This window comes from Neltuma alba, unplaced genomic scaffold (assembly GCF_004799145.2).
Source record: "Neltuma alba isolate B1F8T4 unplaced genomic scaffold, ASM479914v2 tig00010187_pilon, whole genome shotgun sequence".
NCBI lineage: Eukaryota > Viridiplantae > Streptophyta > Magnoliopsida > Fabales > Fabaceae > Neltuma > Neltuma alba.
The window spans coordinates 308308-324075 of record NW_021635127.1 but is presented as its reverse complement, the minus strand read 5'-3'; the positions used below and the strand labels follow the sequence as shown (position 1 = coordinate 324075).

Genomic DNA, 15768 nt, shown 5'->3' with positions numbered 1-15768 from the left:
AATTTACAATTGTATGGAAACGTTATGGGAACTTGTCATTTTACATACTTAACTTGTCATTCGCTATTGTAGACTTGTTATTTACTGTTTATCAAAAGTGGTTGCTATCAGCAATGTGCAAATTATGATCCTAGCAGAAAAAGTATGAAAATGTATGAAAACATTATGAAAACTTGTCATTTGCCATACTTAACTTGTTATTTTCCATTATGAACTTGTTATTTCGTGTTTATCAAAAGTGGGTGCTGTTAGAAATGTGCAAATTATAATTCCAACAGAAAAAGTATGAAAATGTATGAAAACATTATGGGAACTTGTCATTTGTCATACTTAACTTGTCATTTTTCATTATAAACTTGTCATTTCATATTTATCAGAAGTTGTTGCTGTCAGAAATATGCAAATTGCAATTCCAGCCAAAAACAGTATGAAAATGTATGAAAATCTTATGGAAACTTGTCATTTTCTATTGTGAACCTGTCATTTGATAAATCAATGTGAAAATCCAATCATTTTAACAGAAAAAGTATGAAAACCTAATGAGAACCTGTCATTTTAACACAGAAACTCAAATTTCTATGAATTGCTTATCAGAAGTTGTCATTCGCTTTACTAAACTTGTCATTCGCCTTACTAAACTTGTCATGAATTGTGTATCAGAACTTGTCATCTGCTAAAGAAATCTGAAAATGCTGTCATCTTAACACAGAAACTCGAATTTCTATGAATCGCTTATCAGAAGTTGTTATTTGCCTTCCTAAACTTGTTATTCGCATTATTGAACTTGTCGTGAAGTGGGTATCAGAACTTGTCAATTTGTTATTTTCAACAACTTATCAAACTTGGTTCAGACATCACCATATTACTGTCAAAACAAATAAGAAATTGCATTGACTTTTTATAATATTCAAAGTCTAAAATACTTTTTAAGAATTCTAGCATAGCATCTATCAACGTAAAACAATAAAGAAGCACCTCAAAGAGAGTCTTTAGCTTAGAATCTTCAACATTGCTGTTAATGTTTCTAACAAAAATTGTTCTAGAAGAATGTTCAACAAAAGAAAGTTTCCCTTTAAAACGTCCGAAGCAACTAGGATCTTTATCTGGACCATTGGCCCCTTTTCCTATAGTTAGATGTTCGTCGCCTTCCAGCTCCATACCTCCACCACTGCCAAACAGATCAAAATCTTCCAGGTTATCACCAGCTTTGGTAAATTATTGAAACTTGAGTCATCAAAAACATCAGAAGATGGACCATCTTCATCATGAAGGAGATTTCTAATGGTGTTAGCCTCAATTTCTTCAAGAGATTTGTATGGTTCATCATCAAGAAGAGGGAGACGAGTCGGAGAGTGAAGAAAGAGGGAGACGACTTGGAAAGTGAAGAAAGATAAAGTTAGGGTATGTAGACAAGGGACTGCAAAAAAGCAGAAGGGCGTTTTTGTCTTTTACCTAACATTTCATAATTCTTATTTGGGACTGGGTCTCTGACAGCAATTATATAAATTCAAGGACCCAAATTGCGATTTTATATATTCTACGGTCTTTATTTGCAATTTTCCCTAAAATATGTAATACACTCATAAAGTTATAATATCCAACGTTACCTCAGTTAGCATTTAAAATAATTTTTCTCCACAAAGCATTTATTATTTCCTTCCACTTATTCTCATATTAAATATACAATATATTGATTGTAAAACATAGTTTATTTTCCTCTTTTGTATTTATTAGCTCTTCCATTAATAATTAATAACTCAGTTATAAAAATTTTCATTATTTACTGTACACTCAACGAACAAATTTTTTTAAAAAAAATAAAATAGATATTATTTGATTTGACTGCACATTAATTCAAACATCAAATCAAAGGAATTGACGGTCTCTTAGAAATTATCAATTTGGGGGAACTATGAAAAGTCGAAAACTCAACATTCACGTCTTCCAAAATGCCACTTGAATATTTTAGAAATTCCAAAGGAAGGATATTATCCGTAGATTAAACTAAAAAGTCATTCCAACCAAGAAAAGGAGCTTAAAATATACTTTTAATCTTTTTAACTTTACACAATGTTTTATTTTAGTCTTTTAATTCTAAAAAGTAAACTTTTAATCTTCTAATTTTAAAACTATTAACAAAAAATGATAATATTTAGCTATTAAATACTAATAAAACATTACTAAATACTAATATATTAAATTTAATATTCAAAACAACTATAATTGTTACAAAAAATATTATTTAAACCAATAATATTAGAGTTAAAGAATTAGAAGTATGTTTTTTAAAGTTAAAAGATCAAAATAAAACTTCATATAAAATTAAAGGACCAAATATATATTTTAGCTAACAAAAGAATTTATCTAGTTAGACTTAATCTAAACGGTATTTAATATACTCGGAATATCTTATTTAATATATTTTGTTATAAATTAGTTTAGAGTCAGATGCCCAGGAAAAAGTCAAAATAGTTGTTCAGATATTTTTGCCTCTCATATCGATGGTTTGTTAGGAAGTATTTTGTGGTTTTATTTATTTATTCTTATCTTTGCTAATTATCTCTTGGATAAAGTATGCATTTTGTCTTTTAATTTCATATAAGGTTTTATTTTATTCCTTTAACTTTAAAAAGTATACTTTTAGTCTTTTAATTCTAAAATTGTTAGATTTAAATTATGATTTTTTGTAACAATCATAGTTATTGTTTTGAATATTAAACTTAATATGTTAATATTTAGTAATATTTTATCAGTATTTAAGAGCTCAATATCATTACTTTTTGTTAACAGTTTTAAAATTAGAGAACCAAAAATTTACTTTTTAAAGTTAATGGACCAAAATGAAATTGTGTGTGAAGTTAAAGGACTAAAAATATATTTGAGCCTTATTTCTTTCTGTTATGTTTTCTTTTAAAAATCTTAAGAAGGTTCTACTTCAATCCTTTTTTTTTTTTTAATTTTGCGTCCACCTATCTAATAGATAATAGTGAAAATTTGAAAAATGATTCTCTAAAAAAAAATAAATGTTTTTGGAGAAACAAAATGTTGACCAAGAATATCTTTAGAAATCAAAAAATGGACCTCTTTGAATTCCATGCAATAAAATTAGAGAATATCTATTTCGACTTCTTTTAAAAAGGTTTCCCCAAATTCTATGATTATGAGACATGTTAAAATGGATATAAGCCCCAAAAATTCAAATAAAGAAAACTGAAAAAATTATAATTATAGGGAGGGTCAAACATCTGAAAACACCTCATATCTTACATTGTAAAACTGAAAAAATACTCCTCCGGTTCTACATATAAAACCTTTATATACACTAGTATAAAGATATTATATTTAATATAAAGGTCTTATATTTAGAACTGAAAGAGTATTATCCCGGCATGCACCATTCTTGGCTTCTCGCCTTCAAGGTGATCATAACAACGCTGCCTCACTGATACAATCTAAAGCTACTGGGCTCCACCAGCTTGAATCTGAGGCTTCAGCCATTCAAACACTAGAAAATGCGAAGTTACGTTGCCAATTCACTCTGTCATGAAACTCCACGGTGCGACAGTGCAAGCCTGGCTGCATAGATTTCATGACTCCAGCAACAATGGCATCAATGCTAGGAACATTACTAACATCTTGCTGGTCTCAAACCTACCACAAGAAAATTAATCAGTCTTAAAAAACAAAATCTATTTAACATGGCTTTGGAAGAACATACAAACAAATACCTAAAAGTGAAAGAACTCATTGCCTACTTGCCATCATGATGATGGAACTCAAAGACCTCAACCACGTTCCACAAAGCCAAGTAGTGTCATCACACACACACACACACAAGAAATACAGGCACAGAGATATGTATAACGATATCCTGACCTCATGGATGCCAAAGAAATCTCCATAGAGCAATCCATTCTTGTGGACGACCCTCTACAACAAAGAAAAAAAAGATAACAACCAACACCAAACAACTAAAACCAAAAAAGGAAAAAGAAACAAACAACAGCACCACAACACAATAGGCCCCCAACAACTCCATATTTATAAGATCACCAACGCAAGAAAGGCCCCACTCTCCCAAAACATAGAGAAATGGAAACGAAAGGACTATAATAAATAAGGATAAAACTATTATGCAGATGCATGTATCTAGATTGAAAAAGAGACATCACATCAACAACCAACAGCCAATAAGATGCAAAAGAAAACACCGTCCAAGACAGTCACGTGAACTAATCACAAAACCGTTACAAGGTTTATAGGATATATAGATATGACTTGTAAACATAACTTGCTAAATTTTACTCGTAAGTATCAAGTTTGACATGTAAATATTAATTTGTTTGAAAAGCTTTCTATATTTAATCTCATGACATTAGACTTGTGGTTTTTCCATTGATGTTGGTAAGTCAAACATAATCACTTTATAGTCATCATATATTTTTGCCTGACAAATTTAATTTGTTAGTTTTTTGGCCATCAAAAAATTAAGGGAAAATCGTATATAAATAATAATACCCTCAAATGTTGAAATATTCAAATCAATGAATTTTTTTAGATTTGGGGGGTATTTTGCTACTTTTCTAAAAAAATTTCCACCAAAACTAACAATAGTCCTCTCATTTTAATGGTTTTGTTATTTTTGCAGCAGTTTTAAATTTTCATAGTTAGATTTGCACCCAAAAAAAAGTATATAATATTAGGCGTGCTTTTAAAAAATGTTTATGAGTATTTTTGGCACCTTAACCCTAATATTTTCAATATTTATATATGATATAATTTATTCAAAAACTAAAACTAAATAAAATAATTAATAATTTAAAAATAGGTTAACTATCATCTGCTGCTTTGAATTATTTTCTCATAAGCATTCAATACTCCAAACTAAGTTTTGAGGCACTCAACACTCAATACTCTGAAAAATTGGATTCAAATTCCTTTTTCTTTTCCTCTCAAGATCCCTTCTTCACCCTTTAAATATGAAATAAAAAATGAATTAGTTCAACTAATGAGAGTTGAATTTGATAAAAATGATTGGTATTTCATAATATGGAAAATCAATATTCAAATTTTTATTGAAAGATATGTCTATATTTATACCTGATAATGTTTTGAATAGGATTATTTCTAATAGAAAGATATTTGTACTCAAGAAAAAAATAGTTGAAATGTAGTGATAATATCTTATAAAATATTATTATAATAATACAAAAATATAAATTCTCGAATTTAAGTATTTAAAACTTAATTTGGGCAGTTTAGTTTAGAAAATTTTAATTTATAAAATATTTTAACAATATTTTCATAAAATAGGCTAAAGTATGTATTTGATCCTTTATTTTTATATAATGTTTCAGTTTAATTCCTTTACTTTAGAAAGAATATTTTTAGTTTTTCAACCCTAAAATTGTTAATCTTTAATGATGATTTTTTTCATAACAATCATAGTTATTTTAAAAATTGAACTTAAAATGTTAGCATTTGAGAATATTTTATTAATGTTCAAGATCTCAATATAATATTTTTTATTAACAGTTTTAAGATTAAAATATTAAAACTATATTTTTTTTAAGTTTAAAAACTAGATTGAAATCTTATTCAAAATTAAAAGATTAAAATATATTTTAGTTTATAAAATATTATATCCGAGCCACATATTTTTTAAAATATATGCCCAAAATTCAAATCATTGGCGCAAAAATAAAAAAAAAAAAAAGTGCCCAAATAGACGACCAATCTCTGATCAGCACTTCTTGATCGAAGTTCATTCGCAGCTTCACCACGTCACCACGTCGCGTCGAAGTTGATTTACAAGCGTTTTTCCTGAATCATTTACCGGGGATCAGTACTCGGCAAGCAAGCCCAGGTTCTCTGTGTATTTCTATCTGCGTTTGATTTTCTCCAACATAATTTGTTTCACCTCATCCGAGTTTTCTTCTTATTAGATCGGGGTTGGGTAGTTATGAATTCTCCATCATCATATTTGGAAGAACTTGGTCTGTTTCCAATTGGGATTTGTGCATTCTCTTTTACTTTTCACGAAAATTTGAGAAACAATTAGGAAATAGGCTGTTGAATTTGATTTCTTGCAACTCGTAGACTGGGTCTTATCATGGCATTATACTGAATGTGGATCTCTAGATTGCATCTCTTCGTGAATGCTCATTTTGCTTCGGGGATTGAACATTGATTGCATTACTTGCACTCGCGGGGGTTTTTCCTACTTACACAAATTAGGGCTTAATTTTCTACCAGGGCTGTTGTAGGGAGGGGTGTTTGATAGTTCTGACATTTTTATTGGATTATATTTCGGATCTACTCGTAGGTCGTTGTTGCGTTTTGGGGCCTGACTTTGATTATATTCTGGTCCTGGAGCTTCTTGGAGATGAGTCAAAGGGGTTTAGTTTATAGCTTCGTTGCAAAAGGGACTGTCGTGTTGGCAGAGCACACTTCATATTCAGGAAATTTCAGTACCATTGCTGTTCAATGCTTGCAGAAGCTGCCTTCGAATAGCAGCAAATACACATACTCATGTGATGGATACACATTTAACTTCCTCATTGACAATGGATTTGGTATTTGATTATTCTTTTTTTTTTATTTTTTTATTGTGTACAATTGGTTGGGTCTGAAAGCTTGTCTGAAAGCTTTTCCCTTCGGTGCAGTTTTCCTTGTTGTTGCTGGTGAATCTATTGGGCGGAGTGTGCCTTTTGTATTTCTTGAACGTGTGAAGGATGATTTTAAACAGCGTTATGGTGAAAGCATTAAGAATGAAGGTGCCCATCCATTGGCCGATGATGAGGATGATGATGAGTTTTTATTTGAAGACAGATTTAGCATTGCCTATAGTCTAGACAGAGAATTTGGGTTTGTTAACCTTTATCCTATTTCAGATTTTTTTGTTAATTGTTGCCTTCATCATAGTTTGGTGGTGTTTTAAGTCATTAAAGTCTTCATCCAGTATATGTTTTTATCTTGTTACACAGGCCAAGACTTAAGGAGCATATGCAGTACTGCATGAACCATCCAGAAGAAATGAGCAAACTGTCAAAATTAAAGGCTCAAATAACTGAGGTCAAGGGGATAATGATTGACAATATTGAGAAGGTATGAAGTCCGTATGTTGACACACACCTAAAAACACTTTTTTTGTGTTATTATAATTATATAGATGTTGGTTCTAGACTTATTGTTTCTACCATATGCTGTCAGTTCGGGTTCTGGACTTAGTTTGAATGAGATAGTGGTGTCTGCTTATAGGCCCCCCCCCCCCCATAATGATGTTATAGGCTTGACTTGAATATTGTTTGGGATGATTACTATTTTATGAATTAAATTATGTCAATTTGATGGCTGCCCCAAAAAATGTCATATATATAGTTGCATTAAATTATAGAAATTATGGTTTAGATCAAGTGTTATGATTATAAAATTACAAATATGAATTGTTCTTTTACTTTATTTAAGATCATTGAACATTTTTCAGTGTCATCTCTTCTGCTGTGTTACCATTTAAAGTGGTTTTAATGCTATGGTGATTTATATTCGAACTCAAGCACGCCTTCTTGGCTGAAGAAACCTTTTTGCTACTTTCCTCTGACTTACAAGTATTCCTCTTTTGTTGATCTGATTCCCAGTAAATTCTCGCTCCAAGATAATACAAAGATTAATGATGAAAAGACATTATATTTGTAAAAATAAATAAAGAAAAAGAGAGTGCTTTCTTGGTTTTGTGATACGATTATGGAACTGCAATATAGTTGAGAGATGAATGTAGATTGTGTTAAACGAAGCCCTCTTGATTGGGCTGTTGCTGGTTCTCATTACCTGCTTGTGTGATGAATCATTTGGAACTGCATGACCTGTGTTCTTCAGAGGTTTGGGTTAAATCAAACTTCTGCCTTGCCTGTTATGCTAGCTATCATTGGTGTCTATTTGCATAGCTAATAAACTTTCCCTTTTCTTGGTGAGATAAATCTGTGAATAACTTCCCACCCCACTTAAAAATTGTCAAATGTTCTTGGACCTGGTGTGTCCAACTTAACTGATATCCGCAATTTAAAACATATCCCTTTGGGGGTGGGTGTTTCATGCATTTAGAAAATTTAAAGTGCTTGATGAATAGTAACAGAAGCGTTGTATTCCCCCCCCCCCCCCACAAAAAAAAAAAAAATAGAGACTCTTTTGACTGTAGAGTATCGTCTAATTCCTTTTGAAGACCCACGAGGGACGCCTACCTAAGGCTACAGTGGATTTTTTTTAACCCTCACGTAGAGGACAAAAATGAATTAGTAGTTTGGTAAGAAAACTTTATTGGAAAATTTTGCTTAATTCAATTATGCCTTGATAGTGATTTAATGCTGAACGTCTATAGGGAAAATCTCAAAAAAAATGACTGTTGAATTTTAAAATTCCAAATCAGTATTGGTTACTACACTTGTGAAGAAAATGACTACACTCAAAAAGCAAATGACAACACATTTTTGTAGTAATTCTTGGTTTAGAATTTTGAAATTTAATAGTCATTTTTTTGGGATTTTCCCAAGTCTATATCTTCCATTTATTCTGCAACTAGTTAAGGGCACCTTGTGATACCGGTAGAAGAGGAAAAGTAAAGGAAACTGTATTTGATTTCACTAGACACCTCAATACATCTGTGCTCCAGAGATATTACACTAAATCCCCAAATTACCCTCTCCCTGCTATTTCCCTAATTGCCCCTAACTTGCCATATATTAATACTTGCCCCTTAAGAAGGAGCCTTTTCCTCAAGGATATAATCTGTGGAAGTTAAAATAAATACTGCATTTGCTTGCTTTCACTAATGCAATGCGTTAGGTTTTTGTTGATACAATTTGTTTGAAGGATTTTACTCATTGCAACATGACTCTTGTTGCCATCGTTGGCATCACCAACTTAATGTTCTTGCTCAATCAAGTGAGGCATTAAGTTACTGCTCAATATTATTTAGCACTCTAATAAGAATCTTTACACTTTCTGGATGACAGGTTTTGGATCGTGGCGAGAAGATTGAACTTTTAGTGGATAAAACTGAAAGCCTTCAGTTCCAGGCATGTAGTATCCCTGGTTTATCCATGCGGGTTTGAAGAATAAACTTAGAGGAAACCTGTATTCTGGTCTCTAGCAGATAAACTTCAATGATGGTCATCCACTCAGTCATCAGGTTACCAAACGAAATAATCTGCAGACTTGGATGTTACCAATAGCACATCTGGCCCACATAATAGCTGACAAGTAACATTCAAGTCTGCATTTTGTTAGAGATTTGGCATTAGATTTTTGAGTGAAAAAAGGATTTTAATAGTTGAGGGAGGGAAACAAAAGAGATGATCTGTGGAGAACCAAATAGAAGGTTCACCCATCTGTCAGGAGCAGAATAGGGATATTTCCTCAATATAATATCCACGGATGTGATTGATTCTATTTTCATTTTAATTTTAGGCTGATAGCTTCCAGAGGCAAGGAAGGCAGCTTAGACGGAAGATGTGGCTACAGAGTCTTCAAATGAAGCTAATGATGGGAGGAGGAATCCTCATCATAATCGTAATATTATGGGCTATTGCCTGTGGTGGTTTCAAATGTTGATAAAGGTTGAGCCAAGCAAACTGAGATCTGTTATCACCTAAGAACCTAAAGGGATGAGGAAAGTGGTACTATACTTCACCTTGTACATTGACTAAGATTCCAGAATTTATCTTGCTGCTGTCAGGGCATGTAATTAAGGTTGAGGAAAGCTGCTGGTTCCTTTTAATCAAACTTACTTTAGAAGACACACATGGGTTTCTTTTTCATATTATTTTGGACTATATTTAGCATATTGCGCTTGACTTGCCTTTATTTATTTTTAATAATTTTCCCGTTAGGTATTGGGTTAACTAGCTGAGAATTTACTAGTTGGCAGGACAAAGAAGACTAAAGTCCATTTGGTACATAGGAATGGAGGGGAAATAAATTAATTTTACCATGAATTGAAAAAAATAATAAAAATTTAGTTACTTTGATGTGATTTTGATGATAAGATATAATAGCGATTAAATGTTATTTTTTGAGCAAAGAATTTCTTGCGGGGAACATGCATGTGCCATTTTCGATGTAAGTTGGTTCAAACTGGTTGTTGCTTGCTGCTTTTAATCGAGAACTTGAATTCGATTATTGTATGTATTGAGAAAATTGTTCTTGGGGGGAGTTTTATTTTTTTGTGGTGTGATCCCACTCGGTCTAGATTAGTAGGCGTTTAACGTCTTATAAAAATTAAAACGGGTTTATTGAAATTTTATTTTTGAAAAAAAAACTTTGTATTGTTTAAACTTGTACACATGAAATTTATATCGCGTCTCACAGAAGAGACTTTATTAAAAGTAAGTCCCAAGAAAAAGATTATTTTGCCATTAATATTTGTAGGTGAAAAAGCAGTTTGATTAGGGCTTTACTGTATAAAATTAAAACTTCTGATGAAAGTAAAACTATGCGCATTTGCAGCCAAATTTTTCCACATCAACTTTGCACATTGACAACTAAATTAAGGTAATTAATAAAAAAAATTAAGGCAACTAACGTCAATTATTTATGCGTGTCCTTATGACAAAATCTAACCACTTAAATTTTCCATGCTAACAATTAAAATTAGACGATTAATAAGAAATATGAGTTGTTAACAACATGAATTTCCCAAATTATTGATCTATATCTCTGTGTGCGTAAAAAGCACTCGCTTTTATATCAGGATTCACAACTCAAGTATGCATAATGACAACAAAAACAAGACAATTAACAAGAAGATTAAGAGAATTAACAACATGAATTTTCCACATTGTTGACGTATGAAAATTATGCAAGTGTCCATATCTAGATTCACAACTAAAGTATGAATAATAACAACAGCAATAAAATAATTAAGAAGAAGGTAGTGAGGGAATTAATCACATGAATTTTCCACAAAAAAAAATTGGGATAAATCTTTTATTGGTCCTAAAAATTTTATGCAACTTAACTTCTTTTAAGTGCAATTAGTCTTTTCTTGGGTACCATTATCTTCCCTTATGCTACATCTTCTTTTGGAAAAAATGTTATTTAAGTCTCATAACGTGGACTTAATTTGTAATAAGTCCCAAGATATTCTGAAATTTGTTTTCAATCCCCCTACTCCTAAATGAAAATAAGTTTGAAAGTAAAATATTCATTTTGCCCATCAAAATTCTAGCAAAAGGAAGGGGTTGATTAGGGCTTTTCACAACTGTATATATGAGAATTTGTAACAAAAAATAGAAAAATAACAACTGAAAATATGAAAATTTATAACAAATAATAGGAAAATAAGTTGTTATTTTGCTATTTTTTTGGTTATAAATTCTCATATATGCAGTTGTTAATTTTCTATTTTGTCATAAATTTCCCTACATGACACTACTACAAAAAATATATTTAACGGCGGTTAAAATAAACTTTTTACGGTGGTTTTGAGACCGACATCTATGCCATCGACGTAAAATGTAGAGGATTTCACGGCGGTTCTTAAACCGTCGTGGTATGTGACTTTTCACGGCAGTTATATAAATAACCACCGTGGAAAATTTTTGTTTCTTTAAGCTACGTTTCATCCTACGGATCAGGAGGGAACAAGAGAACAAAGCCTCAAAAGAAGTCGCTTGCCAGTTAAAAGCATTTTGATGGAGTAAATAGAGATTCTTTCCCGCCGTAATAGCGTCACTTAGCTTCACCTTCGGCCACCAGATCGAAGCAACTAAGATTTAATAAAGATAAAATCAAAGACTCAGATCTGATAAAATCAAAGACTTAGATTTGCTAAAAATCAGATCTCTTTAAACTCATATTAAGCATCATATTTTTAACCAAAGAAAATAATTATATCAAACCAAGAAAACTATGAAATCCACGGAAAGAATGGAGGTGAAAAACTCACAAATAAGAATGAAGAGGACGAGGTGATGGTGACGGCAACAGCAACAGTGACAGCGACGGTGATGGAAGAACATGGCGGAAATGATAGAAGCAATGGATAAACGCCGACAAATGTAGGAGGAGGGAGAAAATCAAGTGAGAATGGTAGGGGGACCATGAGCTCTGACTCTGAAAAGTGAAAACTATCGCGCAGCGCGATGAATTTTAAAATTCTGATAGACTTTTTACGGCGGTTATTTAAAAAACCGCCGTTAAAAGTATTTTTTACGGAGGTTATTTAAAAACCGCCGTTAAAAGTATTTTTTACGGAGGTTTTTTAAAAACCGCCGTAAAAAATACTTTTAACGGCTTTAAAAGTCCGCCTATAATTACAGAAATGCCACTGTCATATTTTTTACAATGTTTTTTCTAATAATCGCCGTAAATTAGCATCGTGAAAACTCTTTTTTGTAATAGTGTGAAGTTGTTAATCTTCTGCTATTTATTATAAATTTTCATATTTCTAGTTGTTATGTTTCAATTATTTGTTATAAATTCTCATATGTGAAGTTGTTAATCTTCTATTATTTGTTGTAAATTTTTATACGTAGAGTTGTTAATATTTTATTATTTTTATAAATTTTCATATATGAATTTGTTAATTTTCTATTGTGTTTTAAATTCTTATACATGGAATTGTTAATCTTTTATTATTTGTTGCTTTTTATTATAAACTCTCATATATGCAGTTGTTAATTTTTTATTGTGTTGGAAATTTTCATATGTGGAGTTGTTAATCTTCTGTTATTTGTTGTAAATTCTCATATTTTTAGTTGTTACTTTTTAATTATTTGTTGTAAATTCTCATATGTGAGGTTGTTAATTTTTTATTATCTGTTGTAAATTATCGTATGTAGAATTATTAATACTCTATTATCAGTTGTAAATTTTCATATTTCCATGTTATTTTCCAATTATTTGTTGTAGATTCCCATATGTGGAGTTGCTAATTTTCTATTATTTTTTGTTTTTGTTAAAATTCACATATATGCAATTGTTAATTTTTTATTGCGTTGTAAATTTCCATATGCCGAGTTATTAATATTCTATTATTTGTTGTAAATTTTCATATTTTCAGCTGTTATTTTCCAATTATTTGTTATAAATTATCATATGTGAAGTTATTAATCTTCTATTATTTGTTATAAATTTTCATACGTAGAGTTGTTAATATTCTATTATCTATTATAAATTTTTTATGTCTTCAGTTGTTATTTTCCTTTTTTTTGTTGTTGTAAATTTTCATATATGCAGTTGTAAAAAAACTCAATCGACCCCTTTCTTCCTACTAAAATTTTGATGGGCAACGTAGACATTTTACTTTCAAACTTATTTTCATTTACGGGTAGGGGGACTGGAAACAAATTTCAGAATATCTTGGGACTTATTATAAATTAAGTCCACATTATGAGACTTAAATGACATTTTTCCTTTTCTTTTTGTGAAACTGAACTTTTATTGTGTGCAATACATCTTCCCTTATATGTAAGTTATCTTTCTTATATGCAAATTGTTCCTCTATCTCTAAATAATGTTTTGTGCAAATTATCTTTTCTATCTGCAACTCAACTTCTCTTATACGGAACTTTTTTTTTGTGTGCAACCGATCATCCTAAGGATCATTTGCCAATTAATTTTTCTAAGAGAATTTATCCTTGATTTTCCCTTTTCCATATTGATGATATATGAAAAAAGGTGCAGGTGACAATATATAGTTCACAACTCTAATATGCATAGCAACAAGAAGACAATTAACAACACAAATTTCCCATATTGTTTATATAAATATAACATTTATCAAAGTATAGTTACATTTACATACTTGCCAATTAATTTTTCATCCATTTACTTCATATTACAAAAAGCCACAATAACAATATTTAAACCCATCTCAAAAGTCCTATATAGATTGTGTATATGCACATAACAGCTGCTTCTCCAAACCATTCAAAAAAATATAAGTTGAATACATTCATATACAAAATAACAAACATCTGTCTTTAAAACCTAAAAGAGGAATATGTTGAATGTCAGAATGGTTTGGGGTTTCTGCTAGTCTTTCAAGTATGTCTGGTCTCACCACATCTTGAACAACGATACGCTATTTTACCTTAGAATTGTGATCCAACCCTTTTACTAGTAGGCATATCTCATGAGTCTCTGCACATTATAATTATGTAAATTTTAATTACTTAGCAGAAGCTAAACAAAGTATAAATTTACAACTATAATTAGCATATATACAATATAACATTAACATTTTCACAACATAAATTCTGGATAAATTAGTTTAATACCATCAATGTCCACCACCTTCACCATTCATTCAAACTACAAACTCCATAAATAATAGAATTGCTAGCCATTTTCAAAACCTATGCATAGATGAGGAATACTTGAAAATCCCACATAAGACGGAGATATAGTGAGATTTATATAATATATTTTGTGATGAAGTTAAAGTAAGACATAAGAATTCAAATGTAGAACAACTTAATTACATTAATGTTCTCAAATTTATCTCCACCTTCTCCTCATTGAAGATCTTATGATGATACACATTTTAACCATTAGAAAAATTCCAAAGAAGCAAAAATTATCTTAACAATAAACCTATATTATTGTAATTTCTAACCCCCTATGCTTGAGTTTATGTGTAAAGTCTAATGAACTGTATTTTTGGCTGTGTTGGTACAAATAATGATTTGAAGTGCGTGTGAAAATGAATATAAATGAAGTGAAATGGTACATTAACATACCTTTGGTATGTCGATGATTTGGTAAGATTAACATGCTACGATGAAGGATCCATGAAGCATCTGCATCGTCTTGATCTTCATCTCCAGCATGAACTTTATCAGACTTCATTATTTAAACATTCGTCTTCAGAAACATCAACATACTGCAACTTCTGCTCTTCTTCTATATATTCATCATTTTTGCATAATATTATTTGTTGATGAGAAACGTACCAATGGTAGTTCACCGAAAAAAAGACCACAACGTGTAAAGGATCATAAATGCACAAATTTACATGGAACATAAATAATCAGCCAAGGATACAACTTATTTAAATTCTACCTTTCTAATGAAGCAAGATGTGAAAAGGGTACAATTTATTGTGTTTAATGACAAATGTCATGAAGTTCCACGTTATCACACTCTTTTATGATTGTTCCTTTATTAATTATATTAATATGTATGCATTTGTAGAAGTAATAAATAATAAGTACCTGATGTTGAATAATTAATAAGCAAAATCTGAGATTGTAATTCACACAAAATATTTCCAATGAAAATTATCGCATGATGTGGCCATGCATATGTCTCGAAATTTCAAACCAGAGCTCTCTATTTTCACTTCTCGAATAAAGCATGTAAGGCACACAAATCAAAATTATAGCACCAAGAAATAAAATGCATGAAATAAACAAGTGAAACAAAAGAAAGAAATAAAAAAGCAACTACTACCTTCTGTCTTTAATATAAGACTTAGTTGACTATTTTAGAGAATTAAGACAGTTAAACAAATTATTTTAAAGTATTATATTTGTCAGTTTTTTTCCAAACTAATTAGTTTTACTTATAAACTTATATATAATCTAATAACACACATGAATATTTTAAAAATATCATGCAACATATGCTATAATTCAGTAATTTTTTAACTTTCTTAATTTCTTCAAATCAGTTAATTATATCTTATATTAAGAACTGAGAGTAGTATGCTCTAGTCCCTATAATAGGTTTATAGGTGAAGGAGACATACTTATGAACTTGTCTTGTGAA

General features: G+C 30.7%; 1 protein-coding gene across 2 annotated transcripts; it reads left to right on the top strand.

Moving 5' to 3' along the window:
- Positions 1–5788: 5788 nt before the first annotated feature.
- On the top strand, positions 5789–9844 carry LOC114754714 (vesicle-associated membrane protein 727). Of its 2 annotated transcripts, XM_028943533.1 has the most exons (6): positions 5789–5866; positions 6322–6575; positions 6666–6867; positions 6987–7107; positions 9009–9071; positions 9463–9788. In XM_028943533.1, the coding sequence occupies exons 2-6, from the start codon at positions 6386–6388 to the stop codon at positions 9604–9606; spliced, it is 720 nt and encodes a 239-aa protein (XP_028799366.1). In that variant the 5' UTR covers positions 5789–5866; positions 6322–6385; the 3' UTR covers positions 9607–9788. The 2 variants fall into 2 exon arrangements, with proteins under 2 accessions (XP_028799366.1, XP_028799367.1); XM_028943534.1 differs by lacking the exon at positions 5789–5866 and having other exon boundaries at positions 5931–6575; positions 9463–9844.
- The last annotated feature ends 5924 nt before the right edge of the window (positions 9845–15768 follow it).

Bases quoted from the DNA above. Each gene is read 5' to 3' on its own strand.
- LOC114754714 (XM_028943534.1), top strand. From the start codon at position 6,386: ATGAGTCAAAGGGGTTTAGTTTATAGCTTCGTTGCAAAAGGGACTGTC. The intron at 6,576-6,665 runs GTATTTGATTAT...CCTTCGGTGCAG, and splicing joins CCTCATTGACAATGGATTTG to TTTTCCTTGTTGTTGCTGGT. The intron at 9,072-9,462 runs GCATGTAGTATC...TTTTAATTTTAG, and splicing joins CTGAAAGCCTTCAGTTCCAG to GCTGATAGCTTCCAGAGGCA.